Source organism: Diadema setosum, chromosome 19, assembly GCF_964275005.1.
Source record: "Diadema setosum chromosome 19, eeDiaSeto1, whole genome shotgun sequence".
Lineage (NCBI taxonomy): Eukaryota > Metazoa > Echinodermata > Echinoidea > Diadematoida > Diadematidae > Diadema > Diadema setosum.
In genome coordinates, this window is record NC_092703.1 from 7,105,085 (window position 1) to 7,118,601 (window position 13,517).

Sequence of the window (13,517 nt, forward strand, 5' to 3'; positions counted from 1 at the left end):
CATGACAGTAACGCAAAGTCAACTTCAAACTAAAGACCATGTTACCAGAAAAACTCCGGCCTCTTCGACTACCGAGGGTACACGTCGATTGGCCAAACCGATCGCAAACGCGTTGTAAACAGATGATCGATATCGGGATATCATGCGACACGTGAAAATCCTCAAACTTTGTACCAGTGCAGTGTGTGGTCGCCTCGTGCAAGTTTGTGTTGAATACGAGTAGTAGGCATACCGGTCCCCGTATGGAGTTGATTGCCCTCGACCTCGTGCGCTGAACCGCCGCCCGCGCGTCCCGGGGATTTCCGTAAGCAAGAGCCAGCTAGCTATGCACTGAATGTACGTCACGTATTTCCGTGTGTATGTGATATGTGTCATCGCATCCATAACGTTGTGTCACGTCTGTGGCCTGGATGGATGGATGTTCAGTGTCGTCACCTGTCACGCAGCTTCACTGAGCTAGTACAATGCAGTAACGGAAATTATCATTTTAGCTTTGTTGAGTTCAACTTCAGAGTCAGTCAGGAATCGCAACAAGATTGATAACAAGACGTCTCTCTAGATCCAACGTCCGAGCTAAGTTTCGCTGTTGTTAAGACGTTAGCTAGCGTGAGACTCATTGCCAGCATTGCATCATTGCAATGCCAATGATGTTATTGTCTAACTGTTTGCGAGCTAGCTGGTCGTGGTAAGTTATTGAGCTTGTATTGAAACACATGTGACAACAGCAAGGATGTTTCGAGCGCCGAGATGCCCAAATTGCCGCCGTGAATACGCTGGACAACGATATCAAGGTACACCATGTGACTTGGTTGGTGACTCCTCACTCTCCTTGATCCATCTAACCCATCTATGGCATCTTTGAAACCTTGTCGAGTGCAGTGCTTGTAGATTTATGTGTGTCTTTCTGTTAATAATCATGATAATAATTCCTAGATCATTAATTCAATAATTGGTTGTTGTTTAATTCCAGAAATTGGCCCAAAAGCTTCGTACATTTGTGTTTTTGATTGTGGATAGACTAACTGTTAGGTCTATTCCTTGCTTGGCTTTACTTGTGCTGGCCCTTGCTTGTTCCTGTATAAAATTTGAATTTAATCAGTGCCTGCCTGGTGTTAAAGACTCTCATTCTGAAATATCGAACTTATTGTGCATGAAGTTTAAGACCAATTGATCGGTTCTTGTGTATTGAGATAGGTGTACTTCTGTAGGGGTTTTCTCAACCTTTTGTACGAAATGATTGGTGTCGTAACTTGTCTGACGCCGTGCAAAGCATGCACGGTGTCTGGTCGGGCTACAAATGTTGTACCTGAGCGCATGTGTTGTGTCACATGTCTGCACCCACTGCACTGTGCATGTGTTCTTTCAGACTGACAGAACTGCCTATAGATCTAATATAGAAGAGAGGGCTTTTCAAAATGGCACTTCAAAATATCGAGTAGGGGTCTAGAACCTAGCTCTAGGCCTTTGAATATCACTCTTTGGCATATTTTGAACTGAATGCAAAGCCGCCTTGTACTGTCAGAATATTACAATTACCATGATGAATCATTACTTGGTGTTCTCTACCATATGTTGCTGCTTTTACCTTTGTATTTTTTTTTTTTAATTCGTTCTAGGTGGTGCATTACAACCCCTGATCCTGCAATGTGGTCACACGTTCTGCAGAGCTTGCCTGTCCAGGATCCAGAAGCTACTTAAACATGAGTTGGTCTGTCCCCAGTGTAAGGTGAGGAGATATCAACTTAGGATCACCGCATGAATTTTCTCCTTTTGTTGTTGCTCCTTTAGTCTTAATATGTTGGATTCAGCCATTTTCATGCACTACCAGTAACGTACTCCTAAAAGCAAAAATAGGATTATGTGTTTAATGCAAGCAGCTGATTTGAGAGTTCGAAGTTTTACATTATTGTTCACTAAAATGGCATCACTGCAAGGTTTTACTTGAGAATGATTAAATTGATTTGAAGGATTCAACTAAATGAGAGAGTTCCTTTGTAGTTTCCTGTCACAAAAGTGAATTGATTAAAGATTTGTGTTTTTAGGTCAGCAAAAAACTTGTTGGGTCATTCTATGTTGTACACCTCTTACTTTGAATATTTAGTTGTTGCTGTTTTTTTGACAACAGTGAAGTATCAATATTCCATTCATAACTTTCTTGTTTTTGGGTCTGATCTTGAAAACTCGACAGTGATCTACTCTCTTCATTTATTCACTAACAAAACTGGGACTTGATGCCGAATTGAACTTTTATTGTTTCTTGCAGTCCTCAACACCCATGCCAATGGGAGATGCCAGTTTGAAAGATCTCTTGATAGATTTCTACGCCCTAGGACTCGCAACATGGGCATTCAACAAGGCACCAGATCCTTTGTAAGAATGCACTTTTCTTTCAAAATTCCATCACATAAAAGAAAAGTGCTCCATTCCATTTTACAGTTGACTGTAGGCTAGTTTAACAGCCAACAGTCGAAATTCAGTTAAGATGATCAGGTATGAGTAATGTAGAATTTTGCTTATTGCCCCCCAATGATTTTGTTTGTTTGTTTTGAAATTCAATCTACTTTATGGTAAAAAGTTTGCAAAGGCTGAACTATTTATTAAATAAGTTACTTGATTTAAGAAAAAAATCAAAAGTTAATGATTTTTTCCTTAAGGTTTGTGAATTTGTAGCAATGATACAGCAATGAACACACAGGGGAAAATGTTTGAGAGTTTAAAAACAGAACTAAAATGGTAACACAGGAGAAAATTCTATGAATTTTCAAATGGGAAATTCACAAAAAATATGCTGGACGGATGTATGAATGTGGAGTCTTACTGCTTTCCACTTTTCTCTCTGTCATGCTGTTTATGGTGCCCATTCACTGAGTATGCTTTGCTTTTTACTTCAGTGCCCATAGAGTGGTGTTCCAGGCCAGACCACGTCGAGAAAAGTTTGAAGGAAAATCGCTGAAAGGTAATTCTACCTGTCTCTTAGTTAATTTTTACTTTACAGCATGGAGAGTGTTGATGATATTGACAGTCAGCCCACTTACTTTTCATAGATGCAAAAGCTTGTTAGGAAACTGGTTGAAAATTTCAGGAAAACATCATTTGCCAATTTTACACTTACAGCATCTGTTCATAAAAGGGTATGTGACTGCAAATGTTTGAAGTTCCGTAGGCTAACCATGAATACACAAGATTAGATTTATGCTAATAATAGAAGCATTTTTCAGAAACAAACCAGTCGGCTTTCAGTTCTACCAATCACATTGGCAGTCCTCTGTATGTGTGTGTGTGTGTGTGTGTGTGTGTGTGTGCATTGTGGAAGAGATACTGTGGCGCTGAGTAATATCCTTTCATAAAGTCAATTGAATACCAGCTTATAGATGGGGAAAAAAAGCACCAGAAACTATGTAAACAGATTATGTGATGTTGCTCAAGGCAAATGATATTCTAGAGGTCAGTCACACTGCTTCAACTTGATGTAGGTGTTTATGTGTGTGTGTCATGATGTTACAAATTATGCCTTAGTCCCATTCATGTTACAGTCAACCTTTCTCGCATAAGTTGATTAATCGCTTAAGTGCAAGGTCTTTTCAAGTCCTCTTCTCTTTATATTGATTTTGATCCCTCTAAATCGAAGCTATTTCTTCAGGCCAATATAGATTCGACTTGGTTAAGGTTGACTGTACATTGTTCATTGCTTTCCCCCCCTTTTTTTTAAACAGGTGGTAGACCACTATGTGAAGAGTGCTCCCAGGAGTCAGCCACTTGTAAATGTGAGCAGTGTGACCAGGAGTTCTGTGAGAAGTGCTGGTCCAAGCTCCACCATGGCAACTCCAAAAGCAAGAGCCCTCATAAGCGCATCCAAATCCAAATGTAAGTTGACATTGTTAAAGGCAGGGGATACCTTTTACAGACCTCCCAAAATGCAGCAAAACATTAAATATGAACCTCAGGGGACTTGTTTAGGCCACTGCTGAGAAATTTGGAAGTCAACAGTTATCTACAATTTGAATAATGCACAAAACTCAACTACTCAGTAGTTCTGTGTGTCAGCCACACTTAAGCCTTTTTGTTGCAGTCTTCTGTATTTTTTTATCTATAAACACAAATCTAAAAGTATAGGAGCTGATGTAATAGCATATAGAGTGTGTGGCAAGAATGTATATAGAAATGTTTGTAAGTTTTGATGAACTTTCTTCACAAAATATACATGATGGACACACATGCAGTGCATGGGTCTGCAAAGGTAGCCTAGTAATGTACTGGAATTTATGGTGAGCCCCGAAAAAAATGCAATTCGAAATCTAATGGTCAATAAAAATGTACTAAATGTTGCCTTCCACTTTCAGTACTTTATGGGAGTTTCTAAAATGATACTCTCTTCAACATACCACTGTATTTATACAACTCTTCATTTAAGGCATGCAAATGGGATTCCCTACCTTTAATGTTGATTAACCCGTTGAGGACGGTTTGATTTTGCTACAACACGCATTTCCCATAGACACCTGCCCGAGTATACTCGGGACTCGTCCTCAACGGGTTAAAAGAGATGGTACAGTTTCAGTTGAGATATGGCCTTAGGTTTCCAACTTCTTTTGATGATAATTTTTTTTTTTTTTTGGATAAAGAGAAACCTCATATAAGATATAAATTGGAGCATATAATTCTAGAGGAATTCAAAGTTTATTTGATGAGATTTTGTTTTGAAATAGCTGTGATATCTGTAAATAGCTGTGATATGTGGCATAGCATGCAATATGAAAGCTGATGAGGTAAAGTGTGAGACACTAGAACGGCGTCGGTATCATGGGAAATAAGGCCGATTTTCAGCATGCGTGTATGGGTGGAAATGGGCTGCATGGCAGAGATCTGTGCTCTCCAAGTGATTTTCTAGTTTGAAGAGGGGTTAGGAGTGCTTGACAATTATAGATATTAATTCTGACTACACTCAGGGTCACAGAGTTTTTATTTAACTCACATTTTGATAGGCAAATTGATTTTGGAATCAATATTTAAAAAACAACAGATTTGAAAGTATGCTACAGGCTAGGATTGCCTATGAAATGCACGATGGCAATTTTGATTCTCTTGCTTGTTTTGTCATGATTGTCGAGATGTGAATTAGTACCAAAGTGTCAGACAAGGACAAAATTCAATGAAATTTAACCAGCAGGCAAATCACTACTGCTCTTGTCATGCTATATGAGAAGGATAACTTTGTGCATATGATCAATATTTTGAGCAACGAGACACACAGCACAATGGTTTACAATCGCTGCAAACTTTTCCCTTTTAATCAGAGGAGTGTATGGGTGTGAGGAGCATGACAACATGCCCAAGGACTTCTACTGCACAGAGGACAATGTGCCGATCTGTGCTTACTGTGGCCTGACTGGCAGCCATCGGGGACATCAAGTTACACCAATACAGGACCAGGTATGTGTGTGTGTGTGTGTGTGTGTGTGTGTGTGTTGGGGGGGGGGGGGGGGAGGAAGCTTGTGTCTGCCCATGTCCTGTTAACACGCATTGTAGAAGTGAATTCACCAATTGGCCTGACTGAGGAGGGCAACAGATTTTATAGGGAGCATGATCTATTCGTAGACAGTAGGACCTACATCTGATGACACAGTCTCTCTGCTGCTCACAGCATGTGACCTGTTCACATAATTTCACAGTGCTGTAATAAGGGGGAAAGTGCTGTATCAAGTAGCCATATGATCATTCTTTGCAGTGTTTTATATTTATTAGTTGTGCTTTTTTTTTTATAATGATTTACACCTTACAGTAGAATCATCAGAAGAGAATCCATGCCCTAATGCATGCAGCTAGTACTACAATTGTACATCTTTTGAAGCCTTCTGAGCTAGATTTGATAGTAAACAAATTGAAATTTCAAAGTAGATGTATTTTACCAAATAGTGTTTTACCAAAACGGGGTTTCATTCTTGCCATCGCTGCCATCAAAGGTGATTTAATGTACCCTTCACCTCACAGAGATCCAAAGTTGTTTTGATATGTCTGCCATCCATTTGGACAACTCACAGTGTGTTTTGATTCATCTTTCTTTGTTTCTTTGTTCTTATTTGACAGAATGCACTTGTCCAGGACCGGCTTAGGCCAGCCTTTGAGACAGCCAAAGGGGTCCTGAAGCGACTGTACTACTCAAAGCTGGTAGGCCTTATCGCGACTCTCAACCCTATCACATCGTTGTCACTTTTCCAACAGTTTGTCTTAGTCATGTAATCATTAGAAACCGGTGTAATGTTTAAATCAGTATGTTTTGTCAGAATCGATTTCCATGTTATTTGTGAAATACTCCTTATGGAAGAACAGTTAAAAATCACATCATTGTCACTGTTCCAACAATTTGCCTTAGTCACGCAATATTTAGAAATCGGTGTAATGTTTAAAGTCAGAATCCACCTCAATGTTGTTTGTGAAATACTCCTGAGGGAAAGATGGTTAAAAACAACACAGAATAGTGGTTAAGCATCAATAATGAGTATTTACCACTTCTTTTATTGTGATTGTGTAATTATGCAAATGTCCATTATATATAAAACCACTCTTTTTAACACAGATAGTAATTTGTGAAGTGTCACCTTGATCTTAATGTGTTTCCTACTCAGAATAAATTGGGTTACTATGATTTTTTGTCATGGATTTTTTGAAACTCTGTTTCAGTAATGCCTGTAACTATACCAAATTGGATCGATTTCTTTTCCTCGATTTTGCAGAAACTTAAGGGACATCTTTAATAACCGCTTAATATTTTAGAACATTTGTGGTCAGTTGTTCACGTCTGATCACAAGCATTTGCCTTGAGTAAAAAAAAAAAAACAACAGACCCACACTTCCTGCTTGAAGTACATGTAGCTGGCAGGAAACACAAGTTTTCATGTTGTGAAAGTAAGAGTTCTCATGGCAAGGTGGGCAATCAGCCAATCATGTCATGAATGTATCATGCAAGTCCCTAGATATAAGTCACCAGCCAAGTTTTGCTTGATGATTTGTTTTACTCTGCTTCCGAAATGACTTGCCAAAAGTCTTTGGTACCTAAAATGAAAATCGGCGTAAGTGCACTGCTGCCCTTTTAACTCATTGAGGATGGTTTGATTTTGCTACAACATGCATTTCCCACAGACGCTTGCCCGAATACACGTGGGACTTGTCCTCAAGGGTTAAGCAGTGTGCAGGTCTTCTGCTGTTTTTGTTAACTGTTGACTAGTGAGGGTTCCTTTCTTCTCTTCTCTGTTCCCCCTCCATTGTTTAGGACCTGGAAAAAGCCTCCCAGAAGGTGAAGAGAGAGTCGGCACCAGCAGCCGAAGCCATCAGGTCCAGCTTCCAGGTTCTGCATTCCGTCCTGCAGTGCAGGTTGGTCCTATCTCCAAGAATCTTGACAACCTTAAATTTCCTTCCTGTGGTTATAACCGCAATAAATCTTGAGGCATTTTTTTAACTTGAACAGTGGCCATTGGGAATTTTATTCTGTATTGTGTCAGTGGCGCAAAGAGTAATGAAAGGGAATCACCAGGTTTTCATGCTAGGCCAGGAGCAAGCTGCAGCTGACCTAATGTATGCAGTTCATAATGAGTGAAAAGATAATAATAAAAAGACACAAACATCACCAGATATGAGCAGATTATTGAGGGAAAGTATATGCTGCAAACTTCAACCCTTGAAGATGGACCAATTTTCCCATAGTATAGCATGTATTTCCCATTTACCCCAGCCCAAGAATACTAGGGGACCAGGCCTTCAGTGATTTAAAATCATATCTGACAGGACATCTTGAGAGCGGATATAAAGTTTGTGACTGTAGTTTATTTGCCCGTTCTCTCAAAATGTGTAAGAATTGTGCAGAAATCTGTGCATTGCCCCCATGTTCTCAAGTTAGAAACAAAGTGTGCCCACATGCTATGAATTCATGATGCTATAATAGTGTTGGACTTCCCTCCAAGTAACTAAATGCTCATTACAGTTGTGTTCTTAATGTGATGCAAAATGACTAAAATCAGTTGATGTATCCATTCTGTTTTGCAAGCAGAACATGAAATCCATTCAGTTCACTTTAGCCACAGGATCTGTGTAAATGTACTGTAATTGTGAGAATCTTTGTGTAGCAGTATGGTAGCTAAGCCCTTCTTGTTTGTGTGGCATCTTAGATTGTTTGGGTCATACTCTGTATATGTGATAAGTAATGACTTCTGTGTACAAGTGACTTTCATCTTATTCAGCCGATATGATCTTAAATGTAGCTAGTCATCATCAGCTGATTCTCTTCGTCTTCAGTTTAGTTTTCCAGATACAGCTAGAAGGTGATAAACAGTATTATTCTTTGAAATATGCCTATGATTTTTTTTTTTTCCAGTTCTGCTGGCCATGCTGCTTTTGTTGTTGTTGTTGTTGTTGTTGTTGTTGAGAGAGATTTGTGACTGTGGCTTATGGAGATAATCATGCTTAATTTTGTGTCTCTAGCAGACTTATGCACAAATGATGTTGTGGTATATATATTATAAGATTTCATTCTTTCATCGCACTTCATTGGAACCTGTTGTCTGTATTCATTACAACCTTCTTTAATTTGATCTGTTTCCGAACTTCCTTTCCCCATCACACACACACACACATTCACATTCAGGGAGAGCCTGCTCTTGCGAGAGCTCGATTCCCTGGAGTCGAGTCGGCTAGATCTGCTCCAGCAGATGGGGCAGAGTGTGAAGAACAACATCAGCAGACTGGAGACGGTCATGTCAGGTAGAGGGCGCTATTCCAGTTATTTCACCACTTTGATAAACAATATGATGTATTAAGATGGATGTAATGAAGTTTGCCATTACCAGCACATATCTTTTGATATCAAACAGCCCACTCAATCCTTTATGTGCCCTGGCACATAGCCAATACATGGCATGCTTTTTCGTCAGCATTCAGATGATTCCTCCAAATTTGACCCAATATAAGTCAGCCAGCCCCTCAGCGTAGCAAAATTTCTCAGTCCAACAAGAAGGCCATTGTGACAAAAAGGTTAAATGGATGAGGTTATATCTATTCATTCTTGATTACTTTTTCAGATGTCTTTACAAATTATTAAACAAATCACAGTAAGGGTAAACTGATGTTAAATGTCTTGCCACAGAGTTTGTGAACCTATCAATTTTTCACAGCTGATGCACCTTTAAAACAAAATAAGGTCATCAGAAAATTGCAATTTAAAGCTACTAATGGTATTTGAGGTGCAAATGTTCTCTTTAATATCCAAAAGAGAACTTGCACTTCAAGGCTACTGTATTTTAAGATAAGGTTCTCTTTAATCCGTCTCTGATCCAGATGTGGCCATTGCCTTCAAGGATAATTTGGGGCCAGAACCAAACCTAACAGAGATGATCGACATCCTGAACTCCTCCGCCGAGCTCCCCTGCCATGTGGTCAGTGAGGGCGGGTCGGAGAAAGAAATCTCGTTCTTGTCTCCCGATGACATCGCAGAGACCTTGATGACGCACGGTGCCATCGAGACTGGAAACACGCTCAGGTAGGTGGCAGCCATTTTAGACATTGGCTCATCATGAAAGCCACAATTGGAATCCATTCAAAATTCTGACCATCATTAATGCAGTATCTAAAAGCATATGACTGCTTGCATGTGATATCACTGTATATTTCACCTGCATTGCAAATATATAGCAATGTGGAAAAATATTGAATATATTTATAGAAAACAGCATCAGTCTGCACATTTAGACGAACACAGCTCAAAGGTTTATTCATGCTGCTGGCTAATCATTTGAAATGCAATCTTATGACCTGGCTCACTGAAAATGTGACAGGTATACGCTTGTAGTTTACCCTAGGTCAGTATCATGGGCTGCAGATGGTGTGTGCTATTAAAAGCCATCTGAGAAAATCTGCTGTTACAGGTACATAGACAAATTCTCTTGTCATCTTATTAAAGGTAAGGAATCCCATTTGCATGCCTTAAATGAAGAGTTGTATAAATACAGTGGTATGTTGAAGAGAGTACCATTTTAGAAACTCCCATAAAGTATTGAAAGTGGAAGGTAACATTTAGTACATTTTAATTGACCGTTCGATTTTTAATCGAATTTTTTTCGGGGCTCACCGTAAATTCCAGTACATTACTAGGCTTCCTTTGCAGACCCATGCACTGCATGTGTGTCCATCATGTATATTTTGTGAAGAAAGTTCATCAAAACTTACAAACATTTCTATATACATTCTTGCCACACACTCTATATGTTATTACATCAGCTCTTATACTTTTAGATTTGTGTTTACAGATAAAAAAATACAGAAGACTGCAACAAAAAGGCTTAAGTGTGGCTGACACACAGAACTACTGAGTAGTTGAGTTTTGTGCATTATTCAAATTGTAGATAACTGTTGACTTCCAAATTTCTCAGCAGTGGCCTAAACAAGTCCCCTGAGGTTCATATTTAATGTTTTACTGCATTTTTGGAGGTCTGTAAAAGGTATCCCCTACCTTTAAGACCTGCTCATGTCATTGATTCAGTTCTGTCCAAGAGTAAGCAGATGAATTTGGAGAATTCAAAGAAGAGGTCCACTGTTCTTGTGATTAACCTCTTCACAACTGTAAAGAAAATTATTCATTTTCACCTGATGTCTCCTCTCATTCGGCAAGTTGGGACTTAAAGACTGCAGAGGAGTTACCAGAAGGATTCGAACTCAAGGACATTCCCGACACAATTCTGAACAACTCCAAGCTTTTCACCATCTCGGGAAGTGGGAAAACAGAAATCAAAGGTAAGTTGCCCTCGTGATGATGATAAGATTGAAAAGATGTTCTTTGAAGGTTTCCATAGTGGTTGGAACATTTGGTAGTAGGTAGTTTCACGGTACACTATGTTTTTGTTTTGTTTTTTGTTTTTTTTTGAATGTGAGTGTGGTCCCGAGTAGGTCCTTTTCAGGATCACTCATATTTGCATATTATGGAAATTGAGATAACAAGACTGAAACCAGTGAAGTGAAACTGAAACCAATGAGACGTTTGGTGAAACACCCTACAGGATTGCAAGAAAGGAACAGCCATGAACTAACCATTTTTATTGGGAATGGGGGCTGAGGTGGAGGAGGGTCTCATTCTATGAGAAATTGACTTAATCTATGTTCTATGCCTAATTGGCTTGAATGAAATGTCAGCTTGTCTTATGATTGTGCTAAATGCAAAATGAAAAACAACAAAAAATCCAGCTGCTGAGATGGAATATACATAATACACCACTAATAATGAAAATTGTGATATCTGGACAGCTGTGTTATATACAGGCAAGTTTGAGTGTAACCATGGTAGCTATGGTCTCTCACAGGTTAGGTCTCAACTCCAGTCAATTAAATTTACATACTTATATAAATTTAGAATGGTGTTTATCGTTGAGAGGGTGTTGCATTTTTTGTTTGAGAAAAAAATTGTTTTTAGCACAAAGTTGCCATAGAAATGACCTAATTTGGGCTCAGATTTTTTGAAAAAGAGGTCACAAATGGGCCCAAGTTTGCTTGAAGAAAGCCAGGAAATAAGAAATACATACACTAGCAACTTATCTCATGATTAATGTCAGTTGTATAATGAACACTTGAAATATCCTAAAATTCCCATTCATTTTTCTGGTTTGGGGGTGGCCATGTTGATGACGTCATTTGGGCATGTTCCAACGCAGAAATTCTGGGTAAATTTTACTGGTAAGTTTGTTAAGACATATACTTTCAAAAAATTACAAAATTTGTTTGTTATACGATAGTTGCCAGTTGACCCCCAAATTCAGCCTCAATCCGCTGGCCTATTAGATATGCAGCTTATGACCTATATGGTTATTTATGTAGATGTATTTGACATAACCCTACTTGTGTGGTTGAGATAATTGTAAACAAACACATTGTACAGGTTTGCGCTGTCATTTTGAATTTCTGGTGCTGGTCGTCTGTAAAAACTCTATTTTCATAGTTTGCCATTATTGATTTCATATGAACATATTTTTTCTTTTAAAGGGACTACTATGGAAGGAATGAATGCCGGTAGGCAAGCAACCATAGAACGTAGCACCTACATGTTCTCTCTGAAGGATTAAGCAATGAGGATAAAGTGCCTGGGCTAAGTGGCACCACCACTGCAGCCAGGGGAATCGTACCAGGAGCCTTATGATTAATAACCAGGGCCATTGCTAAATTAACCCTAACTAGGCCAGGCTATTTAGGTAGATGATACGGTAGGGGGGCCTCCCAGGCCCCCCCTTCCAGATCTCGGCCGTCGACAGCGCAATCGCGACGAAAATTGGCACACACATTGCCTAAGATGTAATCTAAAGTACCGGGAAGTTAATTTTTTTAAAAGAATTATCATTTATGCTAAATTATGCTAATTTATGCATAATGAAGCATGAAATCAGACAATTTGGTATAAATCACTAAATAAAGCTCAAAACAGGCACATTCTTTGTGTAAATATTCTTTTTAGTGTCCTTAGCAAGTGAAAGAGAAAAAAATTTTGCAATCAGAAAAAATTTCGTAAGTATTTTATTGTTTTTTAATTTCTTATGTATTTCTTTGTTTTTTCGACTTTTTTTTTGTTTTTTTGTTCCGAACAAGAAAATATGTTATTTATTGATTTTACTCATTAAATCCCTCAAATAATCATGCTTTTATGAAATTTGCCTGTAAACACAGTTTGCATTGAAATTGTACACGAATTCACGTTTTTGAGCAATTTTTGGTCTGACATGCACGTACATATTTATGCGCAACTTCGGAACAGCGCGCCTGGGCATCACAAATTTGGTGTCAAAAGATGTGGGAGACAGGAAAGAAAAAAGTCGTGAAACATCGCGGCAATAGCTTTTCGCAATAGCGATACATCGTGCGAAACGTCAAGGGGGGGGGGGGGGGCCTCGGAGGCCCCCCGGCCTAGTTAGGGTTAAAGGGGGCGCACGCATCCCCCGTCCATTTTTTTTATGCCTCCGCCACGAAGTGGTGCCGGAGGCATTATGTTTTCGGGTTGTCCGTCCGTCCGTAATGAATTTTGTGGACAAGGTAACTATCAAACCCTGTTGAGGTATCCTAATGAAACTTGGCATGTGTGTGTATTAGGGGGTGAAGTTGTGCCTATCAACTTTTGGGTGCACATGCTCAAGGTCAAAGGTCAAAAGGTCAAGGTCAAATACATAAAATTTCACTATTTCCACCATATCTATTGAATGCCAGAAGATATTTTCTTGAAACTTAGTGTATACATGTATTGCCCAATTAAGATTCTCTGGTGAAAGTTTGGGTCATGAGGTCGAAGGTCAAAGGTCAAAAGGTCGGGGTCAAATACATAAAATTTCACTATTTCCACCATATCTATTGAATGCCTGAAGATATTTTCTTGAAACTTAGTGTATACATGTATTACCCAATTAAGATTCTCTGGTGAAAGTTTGGGTCATGAGGTCAAAGGTCAAAGGTCAAAAGGTCAAGTAAAAATATTAAAACTTCTTTTTTTTCTCCATACCTTG

At 39.1% G+C, this 13,517-nt stretch overlaps 1 protein-coding gene across 1 annotated transcript in view; it reads left to right on the forward strand.

Moving 5' to 3' along the window:
- Nucleotides 1–546: 546 nt before the first annotated feature.
- The window catches only part of LOC140242963 (RING finger protein 17-like), a 152,810-nt gene continuing 139,839 nt past the window's right edge, over nt 547–13,517 (forward strand). The window contains exons 1-11 of the mRNA XM_072322707.1: nt 547–791; nt 1,617–1,726; nt 2,264–2,370; nt 2,892–2,956; nt 3,714–3,864; nt 5,295–5,430; nt 6,085–6,165; nt 7,268–7,368; nt 8,636–8,751; nt 9,325–9,526; nt 10,655–10,776. Of these exons, the coding sequence (XP_072178808.1) occupies nt 731–791; nt 1,617–1,726; nt 2,264–2,370; nt 2,892–2,956; nt 3,714–3,864; nt 5,295–5,430; nt 6,085–6,165; nt 7,268–7,368; nt 8,636–8,751; nt 9,325–9,526; nt 10,655–10,776 (1,252 nt within the window). The 5' untranslated portion in view covers nt 547–730. The remainder of the gene's footprint in view (nt 792–1,616; nt 1,727–2,263; nt 2,371–2,891; nt 2,957–3,713; nt 3,865–5,294; nt 5,431–6,084; nt 6,166–7,267; nt 7,369–8,635; nt 8,752–9,324; nt 9,527–10,654; nt 10,777–13,517) is intronic.